The sequence below is a fragment of the Theropithecus gelada genome, chromosome 9 (assembly GCF_003255815.1).
Source record: "Theropithecus gelada isolate Dixy chromosome 9, Tgel_1.0, whole genome shotgun sequence".
Classification (NCBI taxonomy): Eukaryota; Metazoa; Chordata; class Mammalia; order Primates; family Cercopithecidae; genus Theropithecus; species Theropithecus gelada.
The window spans coordinates 130,605-143,638 of NC_037677.1; the positions used below are offsets into that span (position 1 = coordinate 130,605).

Here is a 13,034-nt window from a genome sequence, read left to right on the forward strand (position 1 = left end):
GAAACCCTGTCTCTATTAAAAATACAAAAAATTAGCTGGGCGTGGTGGCGGGCACATGTATTCCCAGCTACTGGGGAGGCTGAGGCAGGAGAATCACTTGAACCCGGGAGGCAGAGGTTGCAGTGAGCCAAAATTGTGCCATTGCACTCCAGCCTGGTTAACAAGAGTGAAACTCGGTCTCAAAAAGAAAAAAAAAAGTTTTTAAAGGCACAGGATATTTTCTGAAGTTCAAAAGCAATAAATAATTCCTTCTGACAAAGGGAAATCAAAGGCGTGTTCTCCGTGTTTGTATACTGCACTGGACACATCAGAATAAATGGCAGCATCATATTCAAACACACCATCCTTTTTTTTTTTTGAGACGGAGTCTCGCTCTGTCGCCCAGACTGGAGTGCAGTGGAGCGATCTCGGCTCACTGCAAGCTCCACCTCCCGGGTTCCTGCCATTCTCCTGCCTCAGCCTCCCCAGTAGCTGGGACTACAGGCGCCCACCACCATGCCTGGCTAATTTTTTGGTATTTTTAGTAGATACGGGGTTTCACTGTGTTAGCAAGGATGGTCTCAATCTCCTGACATTGTGATCCGCCTGCCTCGGCCTCCCAAAGTTCTGGGATGACAGGCGTGAGCCACCGCGCCCGGCCAGGATTCTTAACATAGCAAGACTTGGGTTGCAGTTTAAAGAAGAAATTCTGGCCAGGCGCCATGGCTAAGGCCTGTAATCCCAGCATTTAGGGAGACCGTGGCAGGCAGATCACGAGGTCAGGAGTTTGAGACCAGCCTGGCCAACATAGTGAAACCCTGTCTCTACTGAAAATACAAAAATTAGCCAGGCATTGTGGCTCATGCCTGTAGTCCCAGCTACTTGGGAGGCTGAGGCAGGAGAATCGCTTGAACCTGGGAGGCGGAGGTTGTGGTGAGCTGAGATCACGCCACTGCACTCCAGCCTGGGCGACCGAGCAAGATTCCGTCTCGGGGAAAAAAAAAAAAAGAAATCCCACGAGTTGAATTTGTGGCCATTTGAAGGATTTAAGTCTCAGATCCTCATAATTAATTAAATTGTTAGGGACTAATAATTTTCTTATCTCTGTAACAAAATAGGAAAACTTACCTGTTCTAAATGTTTATTCCATCTAATTGTGATGGTATTTAACTTTGGAGTTCCTAACAGTAGTCACCCATTAGTTGTCACGATATCTCCCCAAGAAGGAGAGTTCTGAGTCTTTTCTTCCCCACATTCTTTTAATTTTCCTTTTAAAAAAACTGCTGGTGTCAGCTAGGTGCAGTGGCTCATGCCTGAAATGCCAGCATTTTGGGAGGCTGAGGTTGGGGGATCGCTTGAGAGTAGGAGTTTGAGACCAGCCTGAGCAACATAGTGAGACCCTATCTCTACAAAAAATTAAAAAATTAGCCAAGCGTGGTGATGCGTGCCTGTAGTCTCAGCTTCTTGAGAGGCTGAGGGAGGATCGCTTGAGCGCAGGAGATCAAGGCTGCAGTGAGCTGTGATTGTGCCACTGCACTCCAGCCTGGGAGACAGAGTGAGACCCTGTCTCAAAACAAAAACAAAACAAAACAAAACAAAACAAACCTGCTAGTCTTGTATCCAAGAAGGTAGTAGGGAAGGTACTGTAAGTTAGATAATCACTGCTAAGATGTTTTGAATATTTCAGATATTTAAAAACCATACCCAAGATAAACTTCTTTAACAAGCTCCAACATTTTGGTGTGGAAAATATTAAAAGGGTCAGTCTGAAATCAAAATATGTAAATGTGGTTAAGTCTGATTTTTGATTAACAATGAAACTGTCCCTCTGATTTAAAGCTATATTTACAAATTTGACTTAATGATAATATGAAATTCTATAGATGACCTCATTTGGGAGCTAAATAAGCACAAATAAATTTTGGCCTGTCAGCGAAAACATTTTACATTTTTAGAAACTGGAGGATATTTGTGATGTTTAAGCATTATAAAATGGAAACAAATTAGTCATTTTATCATAAAGAAGAAAATGCAGTAGTAAGTTGAGGGTTATGTGTGAAGATAAGCATAGGCAATAGTAGCTTCTCTTTTCAGTTTAAATGTCTGTAAATGCTGAATTATAGCTAGCACATGTGAGTTAATCAGTTTTGTGTAATTTGAATAGGTATCATAATAAACTTTTGAAAGTTATTTAACAGTAATATTAAATATTTATAAAATATTTTTATGCCTAAGATGTTAGCCCTCATTTTACACATTATACATCAAGAAGTAAAGGATGAAGAACCATGTAACAACAAAATCAGTAACATAAGTGACATTTAAACTTTTAATTACTGACTTTCCCAATATGAGGCCATGTGCTGTGGTTCACGCTTGTAATCCCACTACTTTGGGAGGTTGAGGCGGATGGATCCCTTGAGCTCAGGAGCTTCAAGACCAACCTGGGTAGTGTAGTGAGACCCCATCTCTACAAAAAAATACAAAATTAGCCGGGTGTGGTGGTGTACGCCTGTAGTCCCAGCTACTCGGGAGGCTGAGGAGGGAGGATGGCTTGAGCCTGGAAGGTTGAGGTTACAGTGAGCCATGATTGTGCCACTGTGCTCCAGCCTGGGCAACAGAGTGAGACCCTGTCTCAAAAAATTTCCCAGTATGATTCATAACTCATTGTCATGTTATTTCTCTAGATGCCATGTCTATTTTAATATCCATTAAAAACAAGTTACATATATCACTTCCTTTTCTTCCTTAATCCAAACAAATTACTCACATCTGATTTGGACTATTATGACTTGGCTCTAGAGGTTTATAAGAACTTTAAGTAAGACAGTTTAAAGACATACTTTTGAAATAAGTACAGATTTTATACTAGTCTTTACTGGCATTGTTGGCTAGACTGTGTGATTGAGGGAGTTTGGCTTGTTTATTATGGACTCCTAGAAAAAGCAATTGAAGTATTTGACCTATATGTTTCCTTCCTGTCTTGGGCAACTTTAATTTTGTGTTTCTAGCGGTGATTACACTGTGACTAGAATGATTAAACTAACATTGGATTGGTAGACTAGTCCCATTCAAGTGAATATTTCAGATTAGGGCATCAATTAATTACTTGTATTGCTTACTTTAGGGTCAAACCCCAGTTAGAAAATGTGACCTCTGACCTCTTGTGACATATTTGGCATTGAAATTTCTGAGTTCTCCTGGAGTTCTTCCTGTCGCTACAGATATACATAAACCCGAACTGTAAGTCCTCTTCGTATGTAGGTTGCGTTTGAAGTTTCAACTAGGTACACATTATTTCTTAAGTTAAATTTTGCTATGTCTCACTGTCAATTTCTGTTCCTTCACTGGAATTATTGGAGAGGAAGAGAATAGCCATTGCCTAAGTTACTTCTTTGGAAATAAGTTCATTTAAAAAACGATTGATTCGTATTATACTGTTCATGTAATCCCAAGGATTCTCCACAGAATTGCTCGTTGTATTCTCATTTCCATCTGTATTGATTTAGTGTTTCTTACATATCTTATTATGAAACCAGATTGGCAGGTATACTGTTGTTATTTTATTGTACTTTATACAATAATGGCCTTACAGAAGAAGTAACTGATTCTGAAGAAGTATAGTCCACAGTGAGTTTTTTTCAGGATGCCAAATTCTTAGGACATTCACCTCGCCTTGGGTTGTTGTCTAGCTGTTTTCATGTATTTTACATTTCTTTGTGTGTCTATGAAGGAGACCTACAAGGCACATAAAAGTATAAGACAGTAGTACAAAATGATAGGAGGGGGTCAGTAGCACAGATTGGAGTCTATCAGTTTACAGCACTATACGCCTTATTTGAGGGGACAGTCACAGTGAGAATGCTTGGGATGCATCGTGAAGGGTACAGAAATAGTTAGGTCTTGATAGTTGGATGGGATTCGACAAGGTAGAGAGGCGAGTCAGAGCATAGACTATCTGGATCAAGCAGAGGGGGACTGTAGGGCTTAAAGAAAAGTGGATAAAAAGGCAGAAAGAGTTAGACCAGCAGGATCTTTAATGCTGGCATTGAAATTTTTATCCTGTAGCGAGAGGGGAATAGCAAATATTTTTTGAATGTAGAAATGGTAAAAGTAAAACAGTCATTTTTTTCTACCGCGGCTGGATTGACTCGAGTCTATCTGTTCTTCTCTGTTCTGGCCTGGGTTTTCATCCTTATGACTTCCTTGCCTGTTTTTCCAGTCCCCAGCTTTGCTAGTCTCTGTTTCTCCCCATCGTTGGTGTTAGAGATGCTTTTCAAAAACATCATCAGGATAATGGACCAATAGGTCCACTGTTGCAAACGTTTTTCTGCTGCCCGTGAAGTCCACATTCCTGTGCAAAGGTGTTGCTGTCTTGGCCTCCCTCTTCTGCACACCCTCCTGCAACTCCCCACTCTCCTTATGCACTGGCTGGGCTCTCGCAGGCCTTCAGATCTGTGTTTCCCATGCTCCGCCTGGGACGCCCTTCCCAGGCTCCTCCTTCCGGTGTTATCTCCTGACACCTTTAAGTCAGCCTAATTCTATCAGTTATTTTTCTAAATTTTAGGTCTGATTGTGGTCTTAAAATTCTGTTTTGATTTCCTCATTATTGATAAAGTCCAAATACCTGAGCAAGGCATTTGTACAAAGCTCTTTACAGTGAGACCCTGACTTTTCTTTCTTTTTTTCATACCCAGCGTCTCCCTACTCAGTGTTCCATCTAATGAGACTGTTCTCAATTGCCTGAGTACTTTATGGATTCTTCATTTTGTGTTTTTCCTTCATCAGTGGACAAAATCATACCCATTCTTTTAGGATCCAACTCAAATCTCCTTTGAGATTTTTGAGACATTCCTTATTCAGACCCATTTTCCTTTCTCTTTGTTTCCTTAGTAATATATATACACACACACATATATACACACACACACATACATGCATACATATATATTATATATTATATTGTGTGTGTGTACATATATATGTATATATACACATAGATGTGTATCTATACACATATATATCTAAAAGTAATATATATACACTATTTGATTTTATTATTTATTAGTCTCTTAGGATCTTTGAAGAGCATTCTGCATCCTTTCGATGGTGAGCACCTTGAGGGTAGAGTATATATATTTTCTCTCTTTGTAGCTTAGTGTGAGGCACAGTAATTGGGACTTTAGTAATAATATTCAGCTGTGTAAACTGTAGAAGTGGTTTGAAGGAGGGTTATAATAATTGATAACATTAGTCATTTTGTGAAAAGCACTGACTTTATATAATTATTTAATTTTCACAACAACTCTGTGAGGTATGTTGTCATGAGTCTCATTTTGCTGAAAAGATAAAGCTTAGGAAGGTAAAATGGATGGCCCAAAGTCAGTGGCAGAACTAAAATTTTAATACAGGTCTCTCTGATATTGGAGTCCAAGCTCTTAACCATTAAATGTTTCCTTCTGGTATTTTAATGGATTTGTATTTATGTCTTCGCAAACTTTGAAGTTTTCAAAACATGATCATCTACATGGAACTAACGCGTTGTCTCATTTCATCCTCACAACAACTGTGAAGTTTAAGTTAGCCCCACCTTATAGGTAGGGAATGTGAGGCTATCAGGGTAAATTATTTATCCCAGGTTACATGTTAGAATTAGGAAGAACCTAGTGCTTCAGAATGTGTTCTGAAATATTAAAATGACTCCATTGATGAAGGAGCCATAACAATGCTATTTTAGGTTTTGAAGTGTATTGCTCTTTGTTCCATGCAATTTTGAAATATTTGTTTGCCATGAATTATTTTGTTTTATTTCTAAAAGTAACATAAACATATTACAAGATACTTGGAAAACAGAAAACAGAAAAATAACCCTCTATAATTTCTCTATCAGAATTCAAATCAGATACTCATTTTGATTTTCTTTTCCCCTTTCATTTTCCTATTTGTGGTTGTTGTCTCAGCAGCATTCAACCTTTTTCCATGTCATTGCTTGGCCACCATAAGTTATTATTTGTAGTGGTTGCACAACGCACAGTGTTTCATCTGGTGAGACCACACTGTAATATGAGCTGGGAAGGAGGAGAAACAAGATGAATGAATATTTGTTATATGACTTACATTGTCTTATTTACCCTCAAAACAACAGCATGGGGTTGACTTTACTAATTTTACTTCACAGATAAGCAAATCGAGATGCAGTGAGGGTAAGTGACTTGTCCAAAGTTACGCAACTGGTCAGTTGCAGAACAGGTGTCTGTACCTGGATCTGTGTGACTTTGCAGGCCATGCTTTTCCACTCTGCTTTCACGATGCCTCCATGTGTCATCTGTTAAATTCTTATAGCAGCACTACATATTCCAGTTATACAAAAAAAGAATGAGGCGAGAGCTTAGAGGGGGTAAAGTGTAAAGTATTAAATGTGAGGTACTGGACTCCATTTTGCATCCATGATATCGTTTAGCTCCTACTGCAGCCCTGTAGTATTGCCTGCCTTCTGACCATCATGCTGCCAGTGTTACGGTCTAGAATAACTTGGATGTTTTCAAGTTTTTCATTGTGCTACATATCTCCTTGTTTTTTTCCCCATGTTTTGAATTATTTCCTTGCCATGGACACTGAGGATGTCTTCAGTTTCCTTCCACCATAAATTACTATGCCTTGCCCTACTTTTCAGTACCACAGATGACACTACAAGGAACTTGTTGGTCTGTCTGTCCGGAAGCAGAAATTCCTCCCTGATTTCAGGGTAGGCACATAGGTGCCTAATCTGACTGAGCTCTTGAGAAGGGCCACCTCCATCTTCACGCTGGGTAGTGCTGTGCACAAGGAGTTTTATTTTCCTGCATGTCTGCATTTGCTTAATGCTGTTCATTTGCCCACATTTTGTCACTTGGATGTTTGAACTCGCATTTCTTTATCTGTTCATGAGTTTAGGCAGCTCTTGGTGTTCTTATAAGGTTTTGGGTTTCCTTTTCTGTGAGTCCCTGTTATTCTCTGCCTGTTTTCCACTGGGAAATTACTATCTTTTTCTGTTGATTTACAGGTGTTCTTTATTCTAAATATTAATTCCCTTATAGGTTTTATGCTTTGCAAACATCTTTTCTCATTCTGTCATCTGTTTATTTACCTTTTTCCATAGTTTTATTTCTTGAGCAGAAATTTCAAATTTTGAAATGATCATATTCAATCTCTTCTGCCTAATGTTTTATCCTTTTGAAATTTTCTTTTAAGAAGTCCTTCTCCTTAAGAAGGCCACAGAATATTCCCTACGTTTTCTTTTACTGATTGTATAGTTTTATCATTCTCAGATAGGTCTGCAATCCGTCTGTAGTTCCCTTTTTAGGTGGTAGGTAAGGATCTACTTTACCTTTTTATGTTTCACTCCATAGTCAGTCTGCCTTTTTCTTTAGGATTTAAACTTGAAAATCAAAAACTCTTTTGGGAGATGTTTTAGGGGCCCTTACAGCATTCCATATAGTTAAATTATTTATTAGCAGTACCATTATTTGTGTGCCCTCTGCCCCTGCAACCTCTGTATGGAGTAAGGATCTCGTTTGGGTATGGGGTATCCCAAACACCTAGAACTTAGTGACTGGCATGTGACAGTCACTCAACAGTCTGCAACGGTATTTGTCGAGTGCTAGGTGAACGTAGGCTTTTTTTCCTGTAGCTAGTCATTCTAACAAAAAGCTTGGAATCTTTAATAAAACCAGACTAATAACTCTGCTGTTAACCAGCTGTGTTTTCTTGAAGTCATTTTCTTTCCTTCCTCTGTAAACTAATGCCCTGTGTAACCACTATCTCAATTAAGATTATAGGAAGTTTTTATCACCCCAAAAGTTCTTTGTTCTCCTTTGTACTGCCTTCTGCTCCCTTCCATCATTGATTTGCCTACGGTCACTGTGATTAGCTTCGCCTGTTTTAGAATTTTATATGAATGGAAACATATTATTTTCCATGATCAGCTTTTCTTGATCAGCACGTTTTGTGATCTGTTTGCTACGTATATTGGTAGTTCATTTGTTTTCTTTGCTCAGTAGTATTTCATTGTGTGGATATACCACAATTTTAAACATTTGTTAATCTACTGGAGGAATATTTGAGGTGGTTTTTTAAAAGGGAGATAGGGTCTCACCTGTTAACCAGGATGGAGTGCAGTGGCACAATCTTGACTCACTACAGCCTCAACCTCCTGGGCTCAAGCAGTCCTCCCAATTCAGCCTCTTGAGTAGCTGGGACTACAAGTGTATGCCACCATGCCCGGCTAATTTTTTTTTTTTTTGTAGAGTTGGGGTTTCTCCATGTTGCCTAGGCTGATCTCGAACTCCTGGGCCTCGGGCGATCTACCCATCTCAGCCTCCTAAAGTGCTGGGACTACAGGTGTGAGCCACCATGCCTGGTTGGTGTTTTCATTAGGAGGCAATTATGGCAAAAGCTACAATATCCTTTCATGTACAGGTGTAGGCATATGTGTTGAGAACTACCTAGGAGTGGAATTGCTAGGCTATGTGATAAGTGTATGTTTAACTTTATTAGAAATGGCAAAACTATTATCCAAAGTGACTATTTTACATTTCCAACTGCAGTCTATGAGAATTCCGAATTTTCCACATTCTCTGCAACACCTGGTATTGTCGGTTTTTAGAAGTTCGAGTCAATCCCTGATTTATACTAGCATCTCGTGGTGGTTGAAATTTGCATTTCCCTGATACAAGCATATTTTAATGTGCTTGTTGAGCAGTTATAAATTCTTTTACATAGTATTCAAATCCTTTGCCCATTTTTTTTATGGAGTTACTTTATTTCAGTATTACTGAAGTGTTACAGAGCTCTATATATATTCCAGATACAAGGTCACTCACAGACCTGCATATCTAGAGTTCTGGAGGGATGTAATGGAGGAAATGAGGAACAATCAACATTTATAGAGATACTGGCTAAAAAGTTGCTGAAATTATTGAAAGGTACTAATACTCAATCCAGGAAGCCCATTGCAGACCAAATTTAAAATGATATCCACATTTAGCCGTATTGTAAAAACTGCAGTATTTACTATAGGGAAAGAGTAAATCTTAAGTGTAGTCAGTAGATTTTTTAAGAGACATCATGTATACAGATGTGATAGTTAGACTCACAAATTGACTTCTGAACTGCAGTACTGGAATCCAAATGACTGTGAAATAGTAGCTTCAATGTGTGTCGAGAGACAGTAACTCTCAGCCTAGATTTTTTTACCTTTCAAGTAGGAGATTCAAATAAAGACTTTTGTAGACAAATACAATCTGAGAGAAGAGAAGTTCTCACTGGCTAACATCAGGCAGAGAAAAATGATCTCAAGTGAAAGTTCTGAAATATAAGAATGAATAATGAGCAAAGACTTGATAAATATGTGTTTAAAATTAAAACATTAACTATAAAAAATAAAAATAATGTTCAAGTTGTGAAAAAAAATCAGGCTAGTGCCACCATAATAGTGATCATTGACAGTAGAATGGATAGTCGTATATTTCTATAACAGACTATTATACTACAGTAAAAATAAACTATAGCCTCACATCAATATGGGTTAATTTCAAATACATAATATTAAGAAAGTAATCAAATTACAAAAGAATACGTGCAGTATGATTCCATTTCTGTAAACTTCAAAAACAGACAACACTGAACAGCATGTTTTTAAGGGATAGGTATACATAGGGGCCAACAGTATAAAGACACAAAAGGGGAAATGGTGAACACAAAATTAAGGACAGTGGTAACCAGCTTTGGGGGTGAGTGCCACCAGGATGGGCACATTCTAGGAGCTTTTGTCAGAGTTGGTTTCTGGTTTCTTTCCTAACATAGGAGGTGATTTAACTGGTGTTTATCTTGTTCTTCACACTACACATATTTTAAAATAATTTCTTATATGTGTAATTTCTGAATTGAAAAATTTAAACCAAGAAGAAGTAAATGGGAGGCATGGAAGTTTGCTGGGGAAAACAGATGACACAGAAGGGTCAGGAAGGCGGGGCATGTAACTGAGAAGGATGAAGTGCTCCGCATTGGCTCATCACCGGCGTACTGTTCCCCGATATGTGTATCTCGGTCACATTCCGGTCTATTGATGACCCACTCCACTGTTTTAGGTAATTCATTTCATTGAGCAATAATTATCATAATTTAAGTGAACTGTTTCTTTTTGGCTGTTTCTCTGTTCTTCTACTGAAGACTGTGTGTACCAGATTATCAAAATGCAAAGGATATCTTAGTTACATGGAAATTACATTATTCACATGCTGTTCGCTTCTAAACATTTCTGGTAATACTATGGAGAATTTTTTCTGCTAAGTATTGTTGTAAGTAGAATTCTATTTAGTGTTATCAAGAGGAATTTTATATGGAACTGAAAGAGAAAACCTAGTTATTTAGCTTTTAATTATTTTTCTCCAACAAACTGGATAAAGTATATAATTTTATTATGACCATTTTTTATAATTGAGTTAAAAATGAAAATGGAGGTTTTTAAGATGTGTATGATCTGAAAAGACATGATATTATAATTTTTAACTTATTTTGAAGGAAAATCCATCAACAAAATTAGTAGGTTATACATCATAAAATTTGGTAATCATTGAAATTTTGTCTTAGAGTTGTGTTTATATAGATTGTGTACTAATATACTAAGAAGCATTGTACAAATAGGGTTAGATTTAGTTTGGGGCTAGTAAATTAATATTAAGAAGAAAAGTATATTTCAAATACTGGAATTCAATTTTAATATAAAAATTTGAAACATCCTGTTTCATTGTAAGACATTGATGAATTCATATTTTCAACTGCTGGGAAACAGAGAAAAAGGGAAGAGAATGTCTGAAACTGGGGTAAGAGTAAAAGGGGAACTATTAATAGTTCTGCCAGTGCAACATGTAAACGTAGCAGTCCTGGAAGCACAGTCCCCCTTTCGTCATGAAGAAAGAGTGGAAGGTGGAGTGCTTTTAGTTCATGTGTGTGCCCCCGTGCGCATTGTATTCATGTATGTGTATCAATACGTATACACGGTATATTTCATTGGAAGTTTCAAATATATTTTGGGGAAAATTAGAAAAAAGATACAGAATAGAGTAAGGTTATATATATCAGAAGGGGATGAGCAGGATGAGGAAAAGGAAAACGAAGTTTAGTATATGAAATAGAGCCACAAGTAAGGCTAATATGATATAAGAAAGACTTCTATACCTCTATAAAGCCCAACAGCCTGCCGAGGATGGGTTGCAGATTTGGCTTTCCGTTTTCTAGTAGCTAACGGAAAGGAGAAGCCTCAACATTTTAGTAATGTCCATGAAGCAAATCAGTTGCCTAGGTAAAGCATGGCTATTTCTAGTAGTACTAAAACCAGAAAGAAATCTTTAGGGTTTTCAGAAAGCTAACCATTTTCTAATAGTTACAAAGCTCGTGTCAGGGGGCAGAGTGTAGTCCTATGTCTTGAGAAGTCATGGTTGAGATTTCAGAGGCAATTTTAATTGAAATGTTATTGTTATATAATAAACAGTATGCCAAAACAGTACTCTGCTGTTACTTTTACTTTTTTCCAACTACAAAGGAAATTGACTATCAAACTTACAATATATTTCAATTTCAGATGTGAAACAACTACATTATTCTTGAACCTATGGTGATTTTTGCATCATTACACAGATATGTCATTTTCATTAGTTGTATCATTGTTATAAACTGGTAAGTAAGTTTTTAAAAAGTTGGTAAAATTTGGGGATAGGTCTAATTTAATAATGTAAAAAGATTCAAGCAAGCTGTAAAATATATAATTCATAATGACCGAAATTGAAATTTTAAATTAAAAATATTTCCTTTTTATAAAATGGAACCAATGTTAATAAAATAAGTAGTTATATATGTCATAGTAAAAATGTTCTTTGCTCCCCAAATGAAAACTTTGCCTGTTATTTGAAGGGGTACCTAGGTCTCTACCTAGCTTTAAAATAACTAAATGTTTTACTTTACCAGTTTAAATATGGTCACTGAATAAATAATAGAGATCAAAATCAAAAGTAATTATTTACAGTGTAACATTTGGGGTAATCATAATGGAGAAAAATTTTTAAAGAAAAAGTATAATACCTTTACTATTAACAAAAATATAATTGAAAGGAAGGACTTTTTTGGTTAATCCCCATAAAATCTTTACAGTGTATCTATATTCAGCAAATACGGTAAATTATTTTTAATTCAGAAATAAGGGAAATTAAGACTCAACAGTTTTGCTTAAATAGAAATTATGAAAAGGGTTCATATTTTAGTGTTATGAAAACTAGAATATTTCACCTCTCCTTGTTAGCATTTTTCCTAGATAGTCACTGGAGGTCCATGATAAGTAGTTCTGTGCATGGTATTTAGACAGTGGGACAGAACTGAAAAGAAGGATTATTACACTCTAGCCTAGGACTTTACAAACAAGTAGGTACTTGCATATTGCATGTTCTTTCCACTCCCATATGAGTGTTTTTATTAACTGTGTGCCATGTATCTGCTTGAAATACAGATTAGAGGGACACAGGCTCTAGGATCATGGTGTCTGGTGGACCACCAATTTCAAATCACCTTTATCAAATCAGGAGTTGACATGATTGAAACTGGCCTTTTAGTGTGTATGCGGACCAAGCTCTTTCTAGGTTTGCTTTAAGCATAGTCTTTCAGTATCACAACCTAGTCTGTGTGTTCTTGCCAAGGCTCCCTTTCTTGGTGTGCCTGAATAACAGTTTTTGTCTCCCTGTCTCCATGTGATTGTCAAAAGCTCTCACTTGCCTTTTCCAGAATTGGCAGATACTCCTAAATGAATTCTTTTCTTTGGTTTTTCTAGTTTTCGATGGAAGGATTGATCTGAACAACCCAATAAATTACTATTGGTAGCAGAACTATCTCTCTCTCTCTCTCTCTGTCTCTCCCTCTCCCCCCCCCCCCCCCCCCCCCCCCTCTCCCTCTCTCCCTGTCTCCCTCTCTTTCTCCCTCTCTCTCTCCCTCTCTCTCTCCCCCTCTCTCTCCCCCTCTCTCTCTCCCTC

The 13,034-nt window shown here is 37.5% G+C and overlaps 1 protein-coding gene across 8 annotated transcripts in view; it reads left to right on the forward strand.

Annotated features, from left to right (window-relative positions):
• ZMYND11 (zinc finger MYND-type containing 11) overlaps window positions 1–13,034 on the forward strand; it is a 117,239-nt gene that overhangs the window by 48,971 nt on the left and 55,234 nt on the right. Inside the window, exon 3 of one of the 8 annotated variants that reach the window (XM_025396577.1) lies at window positions 11,600–11,694. The exons of the other annotated variants lie outside the window; for them this stretch is intronic. Within the exon in view, the coding sequence (XP_025252362.1) occupies window positions 11,630–11,694 (65 nt within the window). The 5' untranslated portion in view covers window positions 11,600–11,629. The remainder of the gene's footprint in view (window positions 1–11,599; window positions 11,695–13,034) is intronic. 8 annotated transcript variants of the gene reach the window in all.